The sequence below is a fragment of the Leptonotus elevatus genome, chromosome 7 (genome assembly GCF_054856555.1).
Source record: "Leptonotus elevatus isolate MCC_2025b chromosome 7, RoL_Lele_1.0, whole genome shotgun sequence".
Classification (NCBI taxonomy): domain Eukaryota; kingdom Metazoa; phylum Chordata; class Actinopteri; order Syngnathiformes; family Syngnathidae; genus Leptonotus; species Leptonotus elevatus.
In genome coordinates, this window is record NC_141245.1 from 1,878,692 (window position 1) to 1,903,462 (window position 24,771).

The window sequence follows — 24,771 nt, forward strand, 5'->3', positions numbered from 1 at the left end:
CCCACAACCAAGATGAATGTACCTACCCCCATTATCATCCCTGCAATCTTTCATGCAGAGATTAGTGATGGAGGAGGGTGAACCGGATAGCAATGAGTCCATCAGTCCCAAGTCAACCTTAACATCTGCAGAAACCACCAGGACAGAATGAGTCAGAGAGACCTTATAATGAACTCATTTCAGAAGCTGTGATTTTGAAAATGTTCATCACTTCCCAGCTTTAAATGTTTTTTAACTGCAGAACTACAGACGAGGTAGTTCTGTTATTTTTGTATGCAACAGCTCAAATGACTTGCTTACAGGATCCAGTGTTCATAACTGCATAGTTGAACTTTTATTTTTCTTTGGCGTAGATTAAAAAATACATTATTGGATAGGCGTCAGGAGAGTTTACTCTGCTCTATGTAGTCTGTAAACAAATACAGTGCAGCTCAGCATTTAGCTACCAGACATCATACTATAGCTAGAAAAATGCTTTTTGGTGGTATGTCAAACTCATTTGAAACTGTGTTTGAAAATCTAACAATGTAACATGTATTTTTACACGCTATTTTTAAACAAAAACTAGATGAAATAATTTCTGGAGAAATTGCACGTGAATACTGAATTTAAATTATTTGGAATTATATTAAATTATATTTTAAAATATAGAATGATCTTGAATGGTTGTCGTAAAAATGCATGCATTGAATGATGTGGAATGGTATTGAATGATATTTAACCCATTAAGGCCTAAAGCGCCTGGCAAAACATGCCTCTAAAACCTATGGGTGACTTTTGAGTCACCCCCGAAAAAACCTGAAGTTTTTCTGGAATTCAACAATTTTAAAAATAATTGATCTCTCAGCTCCTGAAGCAGATAGAAACAATTCCAAAAATATTTTAAGAGTTTACACTTGTGGCGTTCACATAAACTTATTATAAACCTTCAATAGATATTTTTTTTAAATCAACAAACAAATTGGAATAACCTCGGGGGATTGGGGTAATTATTCGTCGTCCATTCACTTACAAAGCCGTCAAAATTTTCAACATTCTAATTGTCTACAAACATATTTCTTAACAGTAAGTCAATGTCGACTCGTTACACTGATTCGAATTACTCCCGCGCCGTCGTCAATCGCGTCATTTCTCTCGCAAATCTGCGTCAACCATAAACGCTCGAATAACATTCCAGGACATGCTATGAGGCCCATGTCACCCTATCGTGCATGTTCTGATGCATTTCATTGGCTAAGAAACCAAGAATTTCATATATATATATATACGTATACATACATGTGTGTATTTAAATCCCAGCTTTAACGGTAGAAGCGCGGTCACGCGCTCCCGGCCTTAATGGGTTAATTATATGGAACTAGCAGAAATGATACGGGTGTGCAATATTTGAGCGAAGAAAGTGGAATTTCTTTTGCTGCCATACGCAGCAAACTCTCCACACGCACGCGCCCGAAACACATAGGTCGCATATTTTGTTTTCTTAATGGCGTATTGCGGCAAAAATGATTAGCATGCGCGTCGAGGTTTACCAATGCAGCCCCTTGCAGATGAGCTGTTAGTGAAGTTCGCTAAAGTAAACTCCTGCAAACCCCGTTCCCTCCCATCTGCCATTCATGGGCACTGTGACTGAAGAAACATCATGAAGATTAATTTAACACTTCCTGCTGCAACTACAAAATAAAAGTGCCTACATTTAGAGCTGTTTTTTCAAGACTTTTTAAGGTATTGTTTTCAAATTCGTAAATTTAATGCTTTTAAGATTTTTTAAGACCCCGCGGGATCCCTGTTCATTGTTCTTAATTTAACTTCTATAAAATGGATCATTACTGCAACTAGTGTTGTCACGATACCAACAGTTTGACTTCAATACTATACCTGCGTAAAATACCTCGATACCGGTACTGAAACGGTACCTCGACAAAACTCTAAAACATCATCAAAAGCAGCTAAATTAAAACTGACAAAAGAACTTCAAATTATTTTTTATTTATTCAAAATATTGGGATGTATACATGTTAACTTATGTGCATACTAGGGGTGTGAATTGCCTCGTAGCTTGCGATTCGATCTGCATTACGATTCATAGGTCACGAGTCGATTTGATACCGATTAATCCCGATACAAATCTATAAATCAATTATTGCGATTTTTTTAAACTCAAATTTAGAAAATACTAATCAGTAAACTTGTACATGTACACTGAAAGATTTGTATGATTATCTACTTTAGGCTTATAACTGTGGTTCACCGTATTTAACAAACAAGTTGCAATCTATTTCATGTTTAAACAGCATTGAAATCAAATTTTAAGGCTTAATGTTCCATTAATATATCATTCTTCCATGCTTAAAACGTTAACGTTAACTCATTGCTGAAAATTTATATATTTATATAATGGTTTGAATATCTTGTTTAATTTAAAATGATCAAAATCTTGTAATTTGCACATTTGCAAAAATCTGCTTTGATTTTGTAAATGCAGCAGCGAGCAACATTTTTGCATCTGTAATGTTCTGACATGTTACAGGCCAAATTAGTAACTATAAAAAAAAAATTAAATACTGATTTATGCACCTGCTTAATAAAATACTCCACGCGTAAGTTGTAACTACCTTCTCAAAAGTAAAAAAAAAAAGTACTTATATTAATTTTAACTAAATTTTAAATATTGTCTGCAAAATTTTAATCACTGCATCTCATTTGTCACAAATGACAATGGCTGGCAACTAGTTGCAGGTGCACTCCACCTCTCACTCAGTCAGCTAGCACCAGTGACCTTGCAAGCAGTGTGGAAATGAATGAGTGGATATTATCCTGCTTCAAGTCAGTTGACACGTTTAGAAAAAATGGTTGCTTGTCCTAGTAGAATGAGACTTTTTAGAGGAGCTGTCAGCCATTTGCTTGACACAATGGTCAGACGTGAGCTGAGCAGCTCGGGGGGGGAAAGCGGGAAACAGCAGCCATATTTGGAAGGCTAACGGGATAGCGGACAGGCCAATACTTTTGAAGCCGCGAGTCCGCCATATTGCTCCTCCCAAGAAACGTTTCTTGGCATATGATCCTATACATTTACAGTATCAAAATTGGAGATTATTTGAGTCAGTACTTAGTAGAAACAGCATGATTTATGATGTTTTAATTTGTTAAACATAAACAAGAGGATAATATAATAATAATAATATAAAATCAGGAAAAAAATAGTTTTTTGTTAAAATATCAGAGATTTTATTTTTAGGCAAAATCGTCCAGCCCTTTGTACAGGGATGTAGTCACCCTGAGATTGCAATAAGTGTTTCTGTGTTTAAAACTGTTGATGGCAATAATGTATTTAGCACGGCCGCCGGGATGCCGGTGAAAAAGTGGAAGCGTTCGATGGTCTCTTATTAAAAAAAGGGAAGGCGCTGCAGGAGAAAGAGTGGCTTTTGAAGTTCTGTCTTTTTTCGACCCACTTAAATGTTGTACACCAAGTGAGTAGACGCCCCTCTCCTCCGGTGTGCGCAATGATCCCGGGAGCTGCTGCGACCGACCGGTACAAACTTGCACGGTGAAAAGCCAGCGAGAAGCGAGGCGGACACTCACCCCCGCGTTCGCTGTTTAATTCACGCTTGCTTGCAGTGTGTTTTTGCTTGCGTCACCACAACATCCTATTTCGGCCATATTTAATTTTATTTTATAGAAAATTTTGGGTGGCCGAATATTCGGTGCATCACTATTTGTTACCAAACCACTTATTACAATAAAGTGAATAGCTGAACAAACTATATTCCTTGGCTTCTGATTTCACAACTAGTGATCCATCAATTAGTTGTGTTTATGTAACAATATGATGGGATAATTATACTGTACGTGTATTTGGTTTTACAGTCTAAACAATGTGGCTTGTGACAAAAAGGGAGTTTGACAATCCTTTCCTTATTTATTGCGTACCTGCAGTTGGTGATGACGATTCGGCGTTGCTTCGATGGTGCAGTTGGCTGGTAATGGAGTCAGAAGGTTTTACGTTGTTGCTCATACACTCAGTCTGGAGTTCTGCCTGGCTCCTATGGTTCTTCTGGTTGCTATGAGGGCATGTGGTTGTGGATACTGGGTGGTGTTTTGGAGTGCAAGCTTCTGTAGTGCTCTCAGGCTCCTTTTTCAGTGTTTCGGTTTCTATGTGGTTCACCAGGTCAGAGGCAGCAGCTGAGTCAAGGTTGTCTGTGCAAAGCTTTAGTCTGTGCTGTGGGAATTCCTGTACGCAATGCTGGGACTCGCTGTTACAGTCTAATGGTCCATTTGCTTTGGAAGGGTTACATTCCTCTGGTAGAGGTCCATTATGTTTACTGCAGTTCTGGCAGGGTGGCATGCTGCATAAAGAACCAGCCTGCTGTGCTAACGTGTCCCGTGTTGAAGAGGACCCCTCGGGGTCGTCAGGTGTACTGCAGAGTTTAGAGTAGGGGCCAGGAGAAGTCCTTTGTGAAGAGAGTTGACTTCTCACATCCTCTAATGTACACAATTTACAACTGTCTTTATTGTCAGAGATGTGTGGTGACGGTGGCGAGGATGAAGTATTCTGCTTGGTGGATAAGTGTCGCATGATGCTGCACTGGAGGGCAATGACGTCCTGAAGCCACTGTTTGAGACATCAAGACAAAATTCTAATGACAATTTTAAATTCTATTTATTGCGAGTGTCATTTTCATACACGATAAAAATTAGAGAGAAAAAAAAAAAAAATTCCCACTCATGCATTTTCTATACCACTTACCCTTATTAAATTACCACAAAAGTAAGAACTGCTTTCAGGCTTCTAAATTATACATGCTGCAGTTGCGCCAGGGCAGCACACAATGAATAGTTTTGTGATTTTACTGGCAGATATTGCGATTTTGATTCGATTTACATTTTTGTTCAAATAACGAATCGATATAACATTTAACAATTTACATACAACATAAACATGATAGAAAATGTCATCATACCATCCAAACTAGGGCTGCCATTTTAACGCATTAATTAGATTATTTAATTATGCTGCAAATTAGGTTTGGACGATTTTGGGAAAAATAATAATCATGATCATTTTGATTGAGATTGAAATCACAATTAATAAAACGATTATTCATTGATTTTATCTTTTTACCGACTAAAACTCAACTACTTAAACTATGATCATAGCCTTATGCCTATTCATCCGTTCACGTTGAATACTTTATTCTGAACACTATTCTTTTTGTCAAGTATAACATAACCTTATAAATATATGAAATTCAAGCCTCTTACATTTTCATTCCTCATTTTCAAACTTAATCATTACATTACCCTCTTTATCATATTATATCTTGTGCTATTTCCACAAGTCTGGGGACTATTGGGCTAACCTAGGACCTCAGGGATTGTATTTAGTGCTGTTATGTGGAAATATGACCCAAAAAGTAATAACATAAAATAAAGTAAAATAAAAATACTATATACTAAAACCGTAATTGCAAAACAAATACTGGGTGTTCCTACACGTTTTGGCCTCTTAGGGGCAGTGTGGTGCCGTGCAACATGTATCCATGGTGTACATGCTTACAATGAGAACAGATGAAAGTTGCGATTAAATTCTATTAAAATAAAAATAAAAATCACAAATTAGGAATTGTGCCTTTGAGTAGTGTTATCTTACCTGTGGGCATGTTTCCACAGCATTTGTGTGTGAATATTCGTTATTCAAAGGACTACCGATGTTGATGCTAACTTCCTGTTAGCATTTGAATGTGATCCTCCATTCACTTGCATTAGCATTAGGGCTAGGCTCGCTATGTGATAAAAACGAAGCATGTTTTGTATTTAAATACACACTTAAATTACTGAGCCTAAACTTTTTTGGGGGAGCGGTGGTGCAGTGTCCAACGTGCCGATTCCTTGTTCGACCGACGTCAAGCCATTACCTATTTGATTCAACGCCGTGGATAGACTTGGCATTTGAGAAACTCCGAAATTCCTGATGGCCAGTCCTCCTCAAGTGTCAGGTCATCTTTTTCATTATTCATTTATATTATGTATAGTACAGTATAGCACCGCAAGTTGCAGTCCCCTTTCGTGCTGCAGCTATCGAATATTTTGGTATTCAAATATCCTATGGAAAATTCTATTGAATAATCAGTTTATTTGGATACAAATTATATTTTCGCATGGTGAAAGAACATTTATGAATACACAAGACATTAAAAATATATTTCCACTTACTAAGGATTTACCAACTTTCATTTCTAGATAATCAACTTTTTGTAATTTTATTTTTTACTTAAATTTTAATTGTGCTTAACAGCACATTATTTTCCTCTCAAGCAAGTTAGGGAGATTTTAGACAAATCTCTCCCCATGGATTTTGGAATAACTTTCCGTTAAATATTAGGCAACCTCCCTCCCTCTCTACCCACTTTTAAAACACACCTTTGTTCTTTGGCGTTTGACTCAGCATGAGACTCATCATTGGTTCAATGTTTTATGGTGACTGCTGTATTTTGTTATGAATTTTTTTATTTACTACCTAATTGTGTTATTTTATTGACGTATTCATTTACACACAAATTATTAATTTCTTTGGTGTTATCATTGTTTTACCTGTCTTTATTTCATGACAGATTTTTACTCCATGTAAAGCTTCTTTGTATGAAATGAAATTCCGAGTTGAGTAGTTTTTAAGTCTGTGAGACAAAGTGACGTCAGAACCACAGTTGTGATTTTGCCGACCATCAACTGCACAATTGGGTGAGCTCGATTTATTGAACTGATCTCTAGGAACGGCAACTGATCTCTAGGAACGGGCTGTCAGCATCAAAGTGTGCAAATCATCACGTCGATTAGACTGCCTTTGAAAAGTAGTCCGATGACTTTAGCTGCAGCCGCTAGCACCGTTAGCACGCTAACACTGTAGACGCCCGAAACACTTGTAGCAAGTGGCACCTCAAGGGGTCGCTGTAGTCCTTTAACCAAATTAGGTTTAAATGAGAGTAGGTGCGGTGCGTGTGTGGTAAAAACACCATATTTAGTGGAGTACCAGAGTGATTGCTGGGCTGGCACATATGTGCTTACCAAGAGTGAAATTGTTGGACTACAAGAGGCTTTGGTGCCAAGGACTTACCCGACGCAAGAATTGTCATTCGGGTGTTTGTGAAGCAGAACTGCGCGTGTGGCGTTTAAGACGCACAGTTATTTTCTGCTGCTACCTGCTGTCCTTTTGGATCGATTATAGGCTGCCTTTTCATTTAGTCTGCCCGACCGTCGACCTGTCTAGCTGGGCTGGCAAGGTTGTGAAGGGTGGGCTAACTTATTTTTGTATTTTTTTGTTATTGTTTTTGTATTGTTATTCTCAGGTCACTTTATAATACTGATGCCCGATTGGCCACAGTGAGGTCGCACATAGGGCTTTGCTGTTAGCAGTGTCGGGTGCCATATCGGGTGTTTGTTTGTTTTTTGCGGTGCTATGTTTTTTTGCTAGAGTATCACATTTGTTTTTATACCGGAGTGCTGTGAAAAGTATTGTGGATTTGCGGGTTTGTCCGCCACATGCGTATTTTGTTTAGACCTATGTAAAGGCTCACTGTCCATGTTCGAGCCATTCAGTACACAAAATAGGGGAAAGTATCTTTTTACATGCCAAATTGTCAAAAATAAATGATGTGACTTTATATCTGGCTCCGGATCTTTGTATGACGCACAGCACTACTACACACTGGTAACAGGCATCGTGCAATACAATGTCAGCGTAATTACGTCTTCTTTTAGTGCCCTTAATTTGCGATCGAACGTGATTTCTGTATGACGTTGTTTTGTTGACTTCGGTCGCAATTGTTTACGCCGGCAATAAGAACGGCAGACGTTCCGCAGGTCAAGTCAAGTCATCCGTGGCGCCGCAACTGGCAAAACGCTCCCGGGAAAAACTTCTAAGCATTGCGCTCCACATATTACTTGGTATGGGAAGCTTTATTTTTTAAGTTGGCCTTCTCTCCGTATTGGCGGTGTTTTGCCATACGTGTCAACTATTTCCCAAATGTAAATTGTTTACTTCACTGGATTTGTCATTGCGCTAGTGGCTCTTATTACGTCGGAAATCCGGCACCGTGCCGGAGTACTTAAAGCCCTGTTCTCCTTATCGTGTGTTTAGTTTGACAGTTTACTCCAACTGGAGTGTCATTAAACAGCTTAAAGGACAGCAGAATCACACTGATTTGTTCTGGGCTAGCTACAAGCTACATGGTGCATTCAGGGTCCTTTCACAACGAAGGGAACTGGTAAACATGCCGCAGCATTTTGCACAGTAATCGTTTTTCTCCGATCATTTCGTTTTAATGATCGAGAGAAGCCAAAATCAAAATCGCTATAAAATTTAGGTCCAGCCCTACTGCAAATTAACTCGTTACGAAAATTAACGCAATTGTCGCTAGAAGTCCCACAGTCAAACCATTTGGCTTTGCTACATAGAATACCCAAAGGGCAGCCCAGTGCCTGGATTAGTCTCACCATGTATTTGCGAATTAGTAAGTTTTTGGGAGGTTTTTTTTGTTTTAAAAAACTTTAAGCGTGAAAAAAATCCATCCCATTTAATGTAGACTTGCCTATTGGTTCCTATTTGTGGTTTTGGCCATTTTATGTTCTTATATTTGTTCAAATAAACACTGATGGTGATATTGTAAATGAGATTATTGCTCAATCTACTTACATTGATACACTAAAAACTGTAAAATTGTGTATGTTCATTAAAACGTAAACTTAAGTGGGCCGGTCTGAGCCCAGAGCCTCCAGAGCCCCAGTCCTGCCCTGGCTATGAGCACCACAGACTATCTGGCAGTGTTACTTTTATTTGACATTCATTAAATGTTCAGATTCCTTTAGAAACGCATTGCGTGGCACCAAATAATCGATTGTTTATCCCACACGTAACATTTTCTGAAAGGTGTCTGAGACATAACAATCGACTGCAGTTCCAGTTTCAAGCTTTAGCCTGAAAAGATACACTAGAGAAAGACAATGATTTTATCCCGGGTTGGGGGCCAGGTTTTTTCCCATCCTACCTCCTGCTGCTCAGCTTCAGTGGTGAGGTGCTTTGTGGACTTATGTTCAGGGACACCACTACAAACCAGTTCCAACTGGCGCACCCCTGCAGGATGTAGAATAGAGGGTGGATTCCTGTACTGAGACTTGATGGCATCTGGTACCTGAAACCAAACAGCATTTGATAGACAAAAACAATGTAGAAGACGCACAACATAATAGACTCTTCTAAAATATCCCAGTTTATCTGAACAGACCCCTCCGTGAGCCGTCACCTTGAATGGAAATGCGATTAATGCGTTACAGCAAATCATAATGCAGCGAGGCGGGTGCAGCCTCGGAAGCTTCTCAGGTTTCATAATGTCGCTAGTAGGCTACCAACATTAGCATCCTAAGCCATCGCTGCCGATTTATTAATCGAACGCAAGATTTCTGGTACATAAAATGGACGTCGGAATTACAACTTGTTGGAAATCATTATGTTCAGATATTCGATACTAGCTTGCTTAGCAAGCAGCTAGCCTAAAAGGTAGACTTATAAACCGCATCGTAAATCCCCTTAAAAAGGTGGAAGTCTGCAACTTTAAGCACATCTTGTCAAGTTTCATTTGCAATCCAGTGTGGTGGTGTTTATAACGTAAAAATATGAGGTGGCGTACTTTGCGCATCAGCTGAGCTCATTCAAATATCATATCGAGAGAGTAATAATACACAAGATAATCATTACTCTATCCATATTAGATATGAATTAAGACACATCTTTGTCTTATGTCCATCAAATAAGACGTATTTAATAATTTCATTTTATAATTATAATAGTATAATTGTAATTTGATCTGAGAGCAATCCGAAAATCAGTGTTGAGGCAAGACACTTATTTTGCACAAGAAAAACCTCATGGTAAACCAGCAAACAAAAATAAAAGGTTTGCATACTGAAATAATGATCTTAACTCAATTTAGTCACAAATGTACCTAGTGTGAAACCTTGGCTTGTATAGTTGAACACAAAGCTAATATATTTGCAGATAACCATGATTTAGTCTGTTGTATGAATGGCAACAGACTGAGATGGGCTCTCCTATCTCTAGGGTTGAAGTCACAGAGGGGGTTAAAAAGTTCCTCAGTGGCAAGGAGTGAATGAAAAATGTCCGGAGTTCCTCAAGCCTCTGGGTTTAGTGGGGCTGTCATAGTTGACACGTCTCTCTCTACAAAATTAGGGACAGTGCCTCTGGATTGGCAGACCAGGGTGGTGGTCCCTCTTTTTAAGAAGGGGGACTGAAGGGTGTGTTTCAACTCCAGAGGGATCACAATCCTTAGTCTCTCTGGTAAGGTCTATTCAGGGGTTCTGGAGAAGAGGGTCCGTTGGGAAGTCAAATCTCGGATTCAGGAGAAGCAATGAGGTTTTCGTCCCGGCCGTGGACCAGCTCTACACCCTCGGCAGGGTCCTTGAGGGTGCATGGGAGTTCGCCCAATCAGTCTGCATTTGGTTTGTGGACTTATAGAAGGCATTCGACCCTCTGGGCTATCTCCAACTCTGACTGGAATAGTTCGCAGCAGAGTGCGAAGCGGTTGGGATGAAAATCAGCACCTCTAAATCAGAGTCCATGGTCCTCAGTGGAGGAGTTCAAGTATCTTGGGTTCTTGTTCACGAGTGAGGGCAGGATAGAGCGGGAGATCGACAGGAAGACCAGTGCACCGCTTGCATTAGCCATACGCCAGGAAAGAATGATTCAAGGAATTCACTCTGGGGTAACAGAACATAAAATTAATCTATATGCCGATGATATTTTACTTTATTTAGAAAAGCCTGCTATTTCGTTAGGGGAAGTATTTAACTTAATAACTAAATTCTCACAGTTATCAGACTATTCTATTAACTGGACAAAATCAACACTTCTACCTATTACAGAAAATTCATGGAACCCTGCAAGCCAGGACCCATACTACTCATTTCCTATAGGTAATTTAAAATACTTAGGCATAAAAATCTCACCTAAATTAACTGATTTAGTTAATTTGAATTTTACTCCACTTCTGGATAGCATTTATAGTGACTTGGAGCGCTGGAATAATCTTCCTATTTCTCTAATAGGACGAATAGCCACTATTAAAATGAAAGTTTTACCCAAAATAAACTATTTTTTCTCAATGATTCCATTTAAACCTATGGCTAACTGGTTCCAGTTGTTGGACTCAGCCGTTACAAAATTTTACTGAAAAAAAAAAGAAGCAAAGATTAGTCTATCTACTCTTCAGAAAAATAAATCCAAAGGAGGTCTAGAGGCACCAAATTTTATGCACTATTATATAGCCAACCAGCTACAATATATTATTTTATGGGCACAACCCAATAGAGATACTAACTGTTGGCTGGAACTAGAACAGAAGGATTGTAATAACCTCAGACTCCTAGATTTACTCTTTATTACAACATCGATTAAGCGACATAACTGCTTTAAAAATCCAATGATTTCCGCCACCCTGACTGCCTGGTGGAAGGCACTAGAAATGACAAAAGCCCAAGTGGAGCCCTGCGGGCTTTCTCCCCTATGGCATAACCCCGACTTTCAAATTAACAACCAATCGTTTTATTTGAATGTGTGGGAGCAGAAAGGAATTACACATCTCCACCATCTCTTCTCAGATAATATGTTTATATCATATACATCCTTGCTCCAAAAATACAAAATAAAAAACGGAAACTTTTTACATTATTTGCAAGTTAAAAGTATGATAAAGAAACAAATTCCAACACTTCAGGGTACGCTCCAACCGCCTGTTTTAGCTAAAGATATTACCAAGCTTTCTCCGACAACAACAAAAAAACTCTCAAAAATATATAAGTTACTTTCATATACTGATAAAACGTCTTTACCCATCTCGAAATGGGAAACAGACTTGTCTATAGCTCCGGAATCTGACTTTTGGATTCGTTTGTGAAAACGTTTTTAAAATGACAAAACACACAAATTTACAACTTATCCAATATAAAATTATTCACAGAACATACATTACTCAATATATGATGAAGAAAATGGGACTCTCAGACTCCGACATTTGTCTCCAGTGTTTACAAAACACTACAGACACTTATTTTCATGCTTTATGGTTATGTACTCCGGTTATGTGTTTCTGGACTAAAGTCTTAGAAAAACTTTCCGCTGTCTTGGACTGTAGGATACCGTTCTCTCCAAACTTGTGTTTGCTAGGTGGCTTAACAACAACTGACTTACCACATAAACAATTTCAATCTATACTTGTAGCCCTTACTATCGCAAAAAAAACAATTCTTGTTAACTGGAAAAATAAACAAACTCTGAATATCGACCAATGGTCTAACCTCCTCATAAATCATATTTTAATGGAAAAAATATCTGCCTCAAATAAAAACCAAATGTCAAAATTTAAAGAAACATGGTCTACGTATATAGAATTTTTTAACCTAAACTTGGATCTTAATTCTGCCTGTTAGCGAGAGCCACAGCAGCGTGATAACTTGCATTGATGTTTCTGTATTTGGCAATTTGTAACTAATGGTTGTGTTTCTATAGTCAGGAACCCGGCTGCTGCCAGCCGGATCGAGCGGATTCGCCTCCGATGGGCACCAGGGGTTGATATTCGGATTCACGGCATGCCAGTGGGTTAATTCTGTGGGTGCTGTCCCCCCTGGCTGGGCGTGGGTGGGTCTGCCCCTCTGTTGGCTGCTGGGTGGCGGCTGCGTCTTGGCCGTTCCTTGGGTCTCTTGGGGGGTGCTGCGTTGCGGGGCTTTCCCTGGTGTCGGGGGCGGCGCCGTTCCGGCGGCGCCGTTCCGGCGCGGTCCGTCGCTCTGGGCCCGGCGACGCGGTTCGGGGCCTGTGGGCCGCCGGGGTGCCTCCCTCTCCCCTCCCCCTTCCTCCCCCTTGCTGCCTCTCCCTCCTCGCCCGTCCTCCGCCTCCCTGTCCCTTCTCCCTCGTCACCCTTCCTCCTCCTCTCCCCCTCTCTCTGCGGCCCTGCCGCTGCCCCCTGCCCTTCTTGTCGTCTCCTTCCCCCCTCCCTTCCCCCTCCCCGGTACGCCTTCCTTCCCCTCCCCTGGGCCGGGGGCTCCATCCATGGCCCGGGTCTCGGTGCTCCGGGGGCCAGCGGGGGTGGCTGGGGTTTGATGTCGTGCCCGCCCCGCTCCGGTGGGCATCCTGGCACCTCGGGCGGGACCCAGTATCTGGGGGGCGAGCCCTATCGCCCCGCCGGACGGGTCCCATATGCCCGCCGGGGTCCCGGTGGGGTGGGTGGGGGCTTGGTGGGCGGGTGCGCCTCCTGCCCCCGCCCGGTTGGGGAGGACCCCGCTGGTCGCTCCTCTTAACTCACTACACTAGGTTTGCACAATACACTTTTATAGACATATAGGGCACATAACACACTTTGGGGGGTGGGGTAGGGTGGAAACACCGTCTTCACCCTACAACTCCCCTCCAATTTTAATGCACCACACAACTTGGGGGGGGGGGGGGGTGGGGCTTGTGGGGGTGCCATCGGTTGGGGGCCGCAGTATAGAGCAGTGCTGCGGTCCCCTGTCCGTGTCCCCGCCGCCCCCCCACCCTATCTATTTTTTTTTTAATGCACCACATACACTCAGTAACATGCTTGGGAGGCGGGTGGATCGGAGCGTGGGAATATAATTTCCCTCGGCTCCGGTTCACCTGCTCCTAATTTTAATGCACCACACACACACACACTTGTATATACACTGGGTGGGGTCACATTCACGGTTTAGGGGTAGAGTTCGGCAGTCGGCGAGCTGGCGGACTCAGTAACAGGGGTTAACTTTCACAAAGAACGCTGGGGTGACGACCGGGCCCTTCCCCCGCTGGGCCTGGGGTTCGGGGGTGTCGGCCGCCCTCCGGTGCCCTCATCTCCCCCTTCTGCCCCCGGTGTTCCGTCCCTCCACACAGCGGGGGGTGGGGTGGGCGCGGCTGCCCTCTCCGCTCCGCTGCCCGGCCCCTCCTCGGCGCCGGTGCCTGGGTGCGGGTGGTCCCCGGGGGCTGGGGGTCGGGGGTTGGGGGGCTGCCGGTTGGTCGGGGGGGGCGGCTTTGTTGGGGGGGTGGTGGGGGTTGCGTGGTGGGGGGGTGTCTGGGGGATTGGGGGCCTGGGGGCGGCTGGGGCTGGGTGGATGGGGGGTCGTGGGGGGTGCGGGGGTTGGGGGCCGGTGGGGTGCCTGGCGGGCCTGCAGTACCCCGTCCTGCTGCGTTGGGTCGGGGGCGCGGGCCGTGTTGGGGTGGGGGGCGCTCCTGCTCCTGGGTTTGCTCTCCGGCCGGTGGCCCTGGCGGGGCCCGGGGGTCGTCCTTTGGCGCTGCCGCGGCCTGGGGGGCCCTGAGGTGTTGCGCTTGCTCTGTTCCGGCGGGGGTCGGCGGCTCCCCTCTTTGGTGGAGATTTTCATGCATGCCAGATCCACCACACCAGCATCTACCGAAACTCAGACACAATCTGTTTCCTCCTCAGGTCATTGAATCCGTGGAGGCTGGTGTCTGTGGATCTCACTCGGCTTCGTCTGTCCTTCCTTCCTTTTCTCGGTCTCTCCTTCGGTCTCTTGAGGCCTCCCTGATTTTATGTTTTTTGGATTTGTTGGGGTCTGGATGTTTCTTGGGTTGGGGAGGAGTTCTGGTGGGTGGCCCGGTGGGTGGTGTCTGGTCGGTGCTGGATTTCACCTTCCTTGGTTTTCTTTGGTCCCCTCGGGTCTTCTGACGGCGGTGTTCGGTTTAGGTGAACGGTATGAGATTTTTTCTAATAGGTTTTTGGTGAGCTAACAAATACACGCACGCACGCACGCACGCACATACACATTCTCACCCACACACCCAAAAATATATATATATATATATATATAAAATAATAAAAAAAAAAATAATAAAAATAAAAATAAAGAGCAATGATGATGACATTTCCGAATGAACAATACTGAGCTCTTAATAAAAAAATAAAAAATAAAAATAAAAAAGGAAGACCAGTGCAGCGTCTACTGCGATGCAGACTCTGTATCGGTCCGCTGTGGTAAATCTGGATTTACCGGTATGGTAACAAGCTGTGGGTTGTGACCGAAAGAACAACATCCCAGATACAAGCGGGGTGTCTGGGTTCTCCCTTAGAGATGGAGTGAGATTTGAGAAGGTTGGTCATCCGGGTGGGGCTTAGAATACAGCCACTGCTCCTCTACGTTGAGAGGAGCCAGTTGAGGTGGCCTCCTGGAAAGCTCCCTGGTGAAGTGTTCCGGGCATGTCCCACCAGGAGGAGGCCCCAGGGGTGACCCAGAACATGCTGGGGTGACTATGTTTCTCAGCTGGTCTGGGAGCGCCTTGGAATCTCTTTAGAGGAGCTGGATGAAGTGGCTGAAGCTGTTGCCCCCGCGAATCGACCTCAGAAAAACAGTAGTTTACTCATGCACTGCCAGTAATTTTTACTAAAGCAATCCCCTTCACTCATAGTTGACACGTCCCTCTCTACAACATCGGGGACAGCGCCTCTGTATTGGCAGACCAGGGTGGTGGTCCCGGCTGTTTTACTGGATTTTGACAGATTTTCCAAGGCCCACAGAATATTGTGTTCTATTGTTATAAAAACATGGAACCTACCAAAAGAAAGATTTGTATTTTCTTTCATCAGGAAAAAAAGTATACTGTTTCTGTTTTGCAGCAATTAGCATGAGAATATAGCTAATTTTCATCATTAGTCGCAAATCTGTTTTAAACTGTGGGGGAAAACTACTTGTTTCCAACATGGCCCTGGTTGATCTCTTATACTCTGCTGCCACTGCTGTCCATTTCTGTAATAACTACCATTGCTTCAACCGTTCTTTAGTTCAGAGGCTGCATCACCGTATGTTCTAGTATAAAAAAAAACATAAAAAAAACTATAAATACGTCTTTTGGATACTGGTAAGGCTGTGCAAGGCGCACTTTAAAATCTTATGTTTTCCCAAAAATCGATGGTGCGCCTAATAGTGAGGTGCGCCTTGTGTGTGGACCAAGGTCCAAAATCTGACTGGCTGTGTGAGAAGACTTCCCGCACACATTGCTTATATACAAGAATCGCGAATGTGTCCTGTTTTTCTTGTTTCAGAGCTTAATGAGCCACTTACAAATTAATTGTTTGATTGATAGCTTCCTCCAAAACAGAGCGGTCTGCTCGCGCAGGGAGTGAGAGAGATGGAACCTACCAAATGCAAAGGGGTGGTCGGACTAAACTACTATTTTCCTTTTTTTCCTTTCTTCTTTTTTTTATAACAACGTTCACTTACAGCAACAGACATCGCAAAAGTAACTTTGAAGTACTGCAAGTCTACACAGTGTAGCTAAACAGATCACACCACATACATACACCAGATTGTTTTTTCCCAGCTCCCTCCAAAAGTGAACGTTCTGCTCCGCAGTGAGTGAGGGAGATGGAACATACCAAATGCAATGGGGTGGTCGGGCTAAACTACTACATACAGTAGTGTATCATTTCCTTTTTAAAATGCTTTATTAAACAACGTTCACTTACAGCAACAGACATCGCAAAAGTCACTTTGAAGTAGTGCTTCAAAGCTGTTTAGCTACACAGTGTAGCTAAACAGATCCCACTCCATACTAAAAACACCAGATTGTTTTTTCCAACGCGTCACTTTTCCTTCCTATCGCTATGAATGAAATGTGCGCACATCTCTCAGGCGATGTGAAAAATAAAGTTGGGCAAATGATCGTGGAACTTGCTATCATTCCGAGAGGCTGACGAACACAGCTTTACCTTGTAACTGTGCCTTATTATGCGGTGCGCCTTATGGTCGTGAAAATACGGTACTCAAACGTGCTATTTATTTAGCTGACAAAATTGCTATTGTGGGTCTGACGCCACTTTAGTTCCATTGACGAAAATCTATGGGGACAGATTTGTCTAAAATCTCACTGTTTCCGAGGAAATTAGTTTGCTGACAAGGAAAGTTTAAGTATGAAAAAGAAGAAGAAAAGTTGATCTAAAAATAAAAAACAGTTGGTTGTTAATTATTACATGCAAATATGTGTTTTTTTGTCTTCTATATTTATAATTGTTCATTAACCGAGAAAGTATATAAGCCTATAGGTAATAAGGTATATTTTTATTTCTATCCAAATAACCGATTATTCGCTAGAATTTTCAGTAGGATATCCGAATACCAAAATATTTGACAGTTGCAGCCCTAATAATATAAATTTTGAGTTGTTTTGAGGCACGCCTACACGGGTTCTTTCACCACACACCCCTGTCAAAACTAGCTTGCACCCCACAAGCCATACTGCACACGCTGCACCCCAATTTAAAATTTTCGCCAACATCAATAATAGATATTATTATAAATTCTGTTTGGTCCAAAAGGAACTTACATAATTATAATGTTTCAAATATTTTTATTTGTCTTACTATTTTCAAATGTTTAAATATTTCCTTGTTTTGAACCCCCCAAAAAATTGTCGTTTTGAATTATTGTGATTTCAATTATTACCAAAATAATTGTGACTATTATTTTTTCCATAATCGAGCAGCCCTAGATACTGGTCATATTTAATATAGAACTAGTGATGCACCGAATATTTGGCCACCGAAAATCAAATAAAAGCCGAAAGAATATGGCTAAAATAGGATGTTGTGGTGACGCAAGCAAAAAAAACGCTGCAAGCTAGCGTATGTATGAATTCAACAGCGAATGTAGGGGTGAGTGTCCGCCTCGCTTCACGCTAGCTTTTCACCGTGTGAGTTTGCACCGGTCAGTCTCAGCAGCTCCTGGGGTCATTGCGCACACCAGAGGAGAGGGGCGTCGACTCGCTTGGTGTACAACATTTAAGCGGGATGAAAAAAGACAACTGCTGTGTACTGCAGTACAGGTGAGCCACTCTTTCTCCTGCAGCGCCTTCCCCCTTTTTCTTTTTCTTTTTATGAGAGCCCCTCGAACGCTTCCACTTTTTCACCGGCATCCCGGTGGCCGTGCTAAATACTTTAGTAATACTTTAATGCTAACACTATTGCTATCAACAGTTTTAAACACAGAAACACTTAGCGCTATCTCAGGGTGGCTACAGACCTATACTGGACGCTGTGTGTGACTTTGCAGTCCGTTCCTGATTAGCTGGTGCGAACAAATGTATTAAATCTATTTTTAAATGTTGGTAAATATGTGAATGTGCGGATTTTAAGTGCGCCGCACGCATCCGTGCCCGCCTGTGCGAACTACATTGACTATAAAGTGCACAGCTAGAAAATGCTCAAACCCCGTTTGGTGTTTAATGTACCATTAGCCGACATGTCTGCGGTGTGGGCACATTTCAATTTATATTGTGCTTTGTTAAAATGCCAGTGCTAAATAAATATTTTATAATATTATAATTTTAATTAATTACAATAAATGCAATGATAGACTGAGGTGGTTTGGACATATCCAGAAGAGAGATAGTGAGTACTTTGGCAGAAGGATGCTGAGTTTCCAAATGCCAGGCAGGAGGAAGACCAAAGAGGTTTATGGATGTAGTTAAAGAAGACATGAAGGTAGTTGGCATGAGAGCAGAAGATGCAGAGGACAGGGTTAGATGGAGGCAACTGATTCGCTGTGGCAACCCCTGAAGGGAAAAGCCAAAAGGAAAAGAAGAAATGCAATGATAGTAAAAATTGGCATAATTTTTTTCCCGGTCAAACATTTTCATTTCAGTGCATCTCTATATAGAACGTATTCATACATTTTTTGGAGCAAATGAGGTTAATAGATGGAGAGATGAATGGATGGTTGAATGGATGGATGGATGGATGGTTGAATGGATGGATGGATGGATGGATAGCTGAACAAATGGAAAACCCCACATTATACTGAGGCGCGGTCTACCTTGATAGTCTTTTTGTTGCACTGCTGAGTGGTCCGACAGTTTGGTGAATACTGCCGATGAACTCTGCTTAGGAAGTCCAACTTGACAGCATGTTGGGACATTCTATCCTGAAAGTCATCGAAAAGCTGACACCGACTGGACAGGCTAAGGCTCTTCTGACTTAGCTGTCCAACAAAAACATTTGAAATGGAAAGATAAGTATTGTAGTTAAACAGAGAAAATAAGTTACTTGCAGTTCTACACCACTCACCACTAAATGCTCAACATGATTTGGGCACATCCATTTCCCAGCAGGTAAAGCTGTAAGTGGTGGGTCCAGACAGTCCGTGTGAAACAGGAGAGGACAGTAGTCACACTGTATCAAGGGAGCCAACCTGCAACTCCTTCAGGAAGTAAGTAGTAAAACACAATTACTACAAAACTGCCAAGAATATAACGGATCTGTGTATAAACTTCACTCCATAATTACTGGCACCGCTGGTTAAGATTAGTTATTTAGCTTCTAATATTTTGTTCCTAAATAAAAGTGGACTAAAATAAAAACACAACACATGGGAGGAGCTTGATTGTGTCTCTGGTGAAGCATGTCTACAATTTTCAGAATGAGAGTATGTTTCAGCAATGAAAATTTAATTTATTTTAAGGCTTTTAACTCATCGTAACCATAAGGTGTCAGTAATTATGGAAGGACACTTTAGGTCTGTGAATACTATATCAGAATACCTGTTACATGAAAAACAGACTTTGACTGGTAATGGTACCAGACCATTGGGATCTAATTCATATTGGGGTCGCCTGAATGGCCTCCCAAGTAATTCCTCCTTTCTCCTTCGTTTACTGCTGCCTGAATACAGATTAAGGGTTTGTTATCAAACTGTGTAAGGTTTGAACACATTGTAAGATAGTTCATGTATTTTAGGTTCCAACTAACCTGGCAATGCAGTGGTGCACGTAAGTTCACTGGGCAGCTGGAACTGTGTAGGATTTCTTTCCATAGCGGCTGCAATGAGCAGCTGGAAGGGCCTCTTGAGAAGACGTGGGGTTGGAGAAGACATTACGGTACTCTCCAGCTCAGTGCCCTGAACATCATCCTCAGGCTCAGCTGCCTCGTCTTCTATGTCATTCTGCTCCTCTGAGAGGGTAGGGGTCGATGAAGTATTGGAAGTTGGCGTGCCTGGCCGGCTGCTTGGTCTGCTGCTACTCCTACGGTCCAAGAGGCGTACCTGGGCCACACGAAGACCAGGCCCTGCTGCTCCAGCCCCTGGAGGAAGGCCATCAAGACGCAGTGGGCCGGCGCCAAGCTCCAGCTCCATAGATGGAGAGGAAGAACGCTTAGAGGATTTTTCCAGCAGGCCGTTGGTCTGTTCAGACTTTTGCTCTCGCTTCTGAAAGAGACAATTCGGAAAAACATTCAATCTTTATTAGGACATTGTTTTGTCTAAAGCTCAAATAGGTTTGGTTTAGGGCAAAAATTGTGTGTGTGTGTAATGTTTAGTGAACTACCACACACCTTTTTTCGAACATTGCAGCGGTGACACATCCATTCTCCTGGAGGAAGCATCTCTTCACTCAAGGGTGGATCACTATGGTTCAAACATTCCATAAGTAAGCCAGTTGTCAGTTTTTAAACAAAGTAACAAACATGCCTGGCCTTAAATTATAATTAAAGAAACATCATAAGTAAATAATAAATCACGCCCAACTTGGCAAGAAAATCTACAAATAATCTTCATCGACTGAACAGATTTAACTATGTTTAAGAAATGCTTGCCGATGAGCAAAAGCATGGCTTGCGTCAACCGACATCCAGCAATTACTATTAGTCGTTCGTTGACAGGGGAAGTCAGCACGCTCAAGGCTCGGAATTATTTTTTCCCGTTGCAGAGTAGTTTTGCGAATCAATGACTTCATTTGAGGAGGAAATGCTGAGCAAATTTTTGTTGTTGTTTTTGCAGCCGGTTATTTTCAGGGAAGTAAGGCAAGGGTTTTACTTAAACAATAACAAAATGACAATATAGATAATAAACAACTGTTTTTCTTTTTTTAATCAGCCATTTTTATTTCTTAAATCCACATTGTGTAATGCAGTAAACAATTTTCTTGGCTCGTAACAAAGCTATATGGGCTGAAAAATAAAATAATCAGATCTACTGTAATGTAATTTTGAGAACGTCTAATGTGCAGACCTCAAAAGTCAAAATCTGAATCCAGGGCTCTATTCTGAAAACAAATGTCGAATGTGAACAAACAAGGGAGTGTCCGAAACACATGGATTGCAAGGATAAATCAAAAAGATTTCCAACCGAAAAGTCTACCAAAGTGTGTGTTCTGATCATTTTGTTTAAGGTAAGTAAGTATAACAATTGTAAGATTGTTAAAATTCATGTTACTGTAATGCGATTGTGATTATATGTGACCCACTCTGGCTAAAAATAGCAGAGGTGGGCAGTTCGTCGGGAGTGATTGACTGTCCATCAGTCTGTTGCTGATGGACCCCTGCTTTTCTGACGAATGACGAGAAACGTAATAAAAATGGCTGCCTAATAAGCGGCGAGAAATGGCAGACAAGGGTTTTAGTTTGTTGGCGTAATCTTTACTCACAGAGTCAAGTGCCGACGTTCTTCTCACAGCCTGTTTTGCTGACGACTGAAGGAAGCACACGCTGTGTATGTCTGGTGTTTGTTCTTGTGTCTTGCTTAAGAGGACTGCATTGAATATATGTGTGTGAGAGTGACTACTCCTGTTTTTCAATAAAGTTTCTCTGCAGTGCTGAGACTTGCTGCTGCTGTGATTGGCTAAGAAGGCTTTTCCGTTCTTTTTTTTGTTTAACGTTTTTTTTTACAATGAACATTATTTAAACAACAAACAGCATACACAACATGGAGCCTTTATTGCGGACAATCCGAAAATTACATTTTGTATTATTTTTTTCCCCACTGAGGAATGCCCCATTCAGAAGCTACATTCTAAAAGGGTTGGTAGATAGCTTTGTGAGAGAAAGGAGCGGGGAGGACACCATATTGTAAACAGACTCCATTTTTAGTCACTGTTGCAGCTGCACTGATTGAAGCGCGTCAGAGTGGGATGGCTGATTTTACATTAACTGGGACTTCAAAAATAGAAAAAAAATAGAAAAAGGCATACAGGCATGTAATTACAGACAAGTAATGATAGAAATTGTTATTTGTATATATTCATTCTTTGCAACCAGGTTAGACATCTGGCCGTACCACATAAATGTTAGTGATAGAACCAGCATTCAAATCAACCGTCGCACCTACTACTATTTGATCATTTGCACAGGGAATACATTGGGAAATATCAATATACAGCACATCGATAGCTGCATTGGAAATAGCGCCAATTTAATAACTTCTTGAATGGTAGGTGTAGCAGGCAGTATACATGACTGGTCTGTCATGGATATTACGCAAATGCGGTTGGTTTCTGAGTAATTGACCTTTCAGGTTGATATAACGACAACTTACCAGCACTGAAGGTGGAACGCTGCAGGGCAGTGATCACAGCACAACAAATCCCCTCCTTCTCTACAACTATCGCAGGTGTCGTGGTTGGTGGCCCTGCCGCTTCTCCGGACGTCTCTACCCAACTTTCGACTTCTCTTTTCAACCTCCTCAGACTTCGGGGGCGCCAAAAGAGTCTGAATTTGCTGTAGATGTATTTCACATTAATCAGTCACTACTTTTCAGTATACTGCACTTACATATTACTACGTTCAGCATTATATCCATTCCAAGAAAGGCTTGGAGATAAGGGTCATTAATTGACTGCGGTCAGGCCACCTACCACACGGAAGAACGGCGTCAAGCCTGGACTCAAATTGCAGATTTTTCGGTGGGCTTTTATTTTGAAATACAACACTAAATGTGTTTGCAAGACGTTTGATTGGAGCCCTGGGGTGGTGTAGTGTCCCACAGAGCTGATTTGGTCTTGGGACAACAAAATGTGAATTTGTAAAAACATTTTTTTTTTTTTATCAGGGGTATTGGTCACAATAGCATATTTCAGATGCTTTTTCTTTTGAAATACAACATCACAGCTGAATGAAAGTACTTTAATTGGGAGTCCCAGGGTGGTCTAGTGTTCCATAGAGCCGGTCTGGTTTTGGGATGACAAAACTTTTCTTTATTTTTTTATCAGGTGTAATTACAGTCATTGATGCAGATTTTAAATTGACGTCATTTTCTAACTCCTCTCTTCTGATTTTTTCTGGTTACAATCATGACACAGTTTTCATTCTTCTTTGGAGGACTGGTTCTACGAAAACCCATAACTCATAACATTTTAAATCCAAAGCACTGATGTCCACCATGAACCAGTTGTTCAGCTTTTATTTTGAAGATGGCCTACGCAGCTCGTCGTCTGCATTACCGTAATGTAGTGTATTAACAATCGTTGTGGCGGCTGACTTGACTTCGTGCTTCCTTGTGAAGGCTGGCCTGACCATACTGTTAACACTGGCCTGCTTAACCCCTTTCTCTAAATTGGTAGGAAAGACAATACAGGGCGCTTGAAATATACAAAATTAATTATATGTGTATTGTAATCTATATTAACACATTCATTTATAAAAAAAATACTTCAATGTAAACAGGGCTTTTGGGCCGAGAAACCTTACCTCCATTAAGCCCCCAGATGTATCCAGATCGTACACAATCGTCGGGGTCTCCATTTTGTTCCACATTCATCCAGGGCAAAATTAACAAATTCAATGGACGATCGCAATTACTGCTAGACACACGATAGTGAGTGTTTGTCCAAAAATGTCCCTGTGCGTATTTTTTTTTTAATGAATTGGACAACAGACTGCTGCCCAAGAAACGCTAGCAATCGTTAGCCGGCTAATGGGCTAACGACGACGTCAAGCAGTCAAGGTTGCGGGGCAAGCGGACTCGTTAGCTTGTTTTACGTGCCACACAACAACAAAACTGAGCGACAATCGCATGTAAAAACATAGAATTCTTTGTGCACCCTTAAAACGATAAGAGCAATCCAATATGGCGTGTCTTGTATCCAAATACGCCTGCTGTTTGCAACAAAACCTCAATCTGCGGCCTAGCTGGCCAGCCATGATTCTTGTTTCTGCTTCTGCAAAAATGAGCCTTGTAAATCTGCAAACCTCTCCGCTCCCATTGTCAGCAAGAGGACGTAATCCCAAAACATAACCGCCAAACCAGCGGATGCAATCTAAATTGCACGATTTCCAGAAGCGTTTGCAATATAATCCGCAGAAAATGTAAGAAAATATGCCAATTTTGATGGTGTTATTGTTGTGAAAACGGCAGTGCATCTACACTGGCTGCTAGCAACATCCTCTCTCTCCCCTTTGGCGCAACCGCGAATCGCCGGCCGAGCATGCGCAGTAGAGCGGATGCGCTTATGACAAGGGGGCGAATCGTCATTTTGGTCGAATGTGTTTTTAGTTATTTCCGGTTACAGTACTAATACGTGTAACAGAGTAAACAAATGCCGATTAATTAACCACTTTATGCCTTATAGAAAATTCGTTTAAAAAATGCTTTACACTGTGAACACCGCGCAGTTCACAGTGTAATCTGTAATTTATTATTAACAAATAAAGACATTTATGCAGTAAATGTCTTTAGTTGTTAAACATTCACAACAATAAGACATTGTTGACATTTTGATCTTTCGACTGCAGCTGTGGTAACCCAGTCATTACCTGCAACATCTCGAGTAATTGTGATGGTTGCGGGAGACAAAAATAAAATGTAGGCACTGACTAGACAAGTAATCGTAAGGTGGGGGTTTGGTGTCTCTGCTGGACAACTGCAAATTGGATTTAATAATTAGACACAAAAACACAGTTGAAAACATAATGAATGACGTGCTTACATATACCTGATATATATCAA

General features: G+C 41.9%; 1 protein-coding gene across 1 annotated transcript in view; it reads right to left on the reverse strand.

Annotated features, from left to right (window-relative positions):
* phf12b (PHD finger protein 12b) overlaps nt 1–24,297 on the reverse strand; it is a 34,100-nt gene extending 9,803 nt beyond the window's left edge. Inside the window, exons 1-10 of the mRNA XM_086081092.1 lie at nt 23,514–24,297; nt 22,363–22,544; nt 20,385–20,457; nt 19,806–20,259; nt 19,598–19,718; nt 19,125–19,257; nt 18,874–19,038; nt 9,039–9,182; nt 3,928–4,609; nt 27–125 (exon numbers count right to left, since the gene is read on the reverse strand). Coding sequence (XP_085937218.1) covers nt 27–125; nt 3,928–4,609; nt 9,039–9,182; nt 18,874–19,038; nt 19,125–19,257; nt 19,598–19,718; nt 19,806–20,259; nt 20,385–20,457; nt 22,363–22,544; nt 23,514–23,579 — 2,119 coding nt within the window. The 5' untranslated portion in view covers nt 23,580–24,297. The remainder of the gene's footprint in view (nt 1–26; nt 126–3,927; nt 4,610–9,038; nt 9,183–18,873; nt 19,039–19,124; nt 19,258–19,597; nt 19,719–19,805; nt 20,260–20,384; nt 20,458–22,362; nt 22,545–23,513) is intronic.
* Nucleotides 24,298–24,771: the final 474 nt, after the last annotated feature.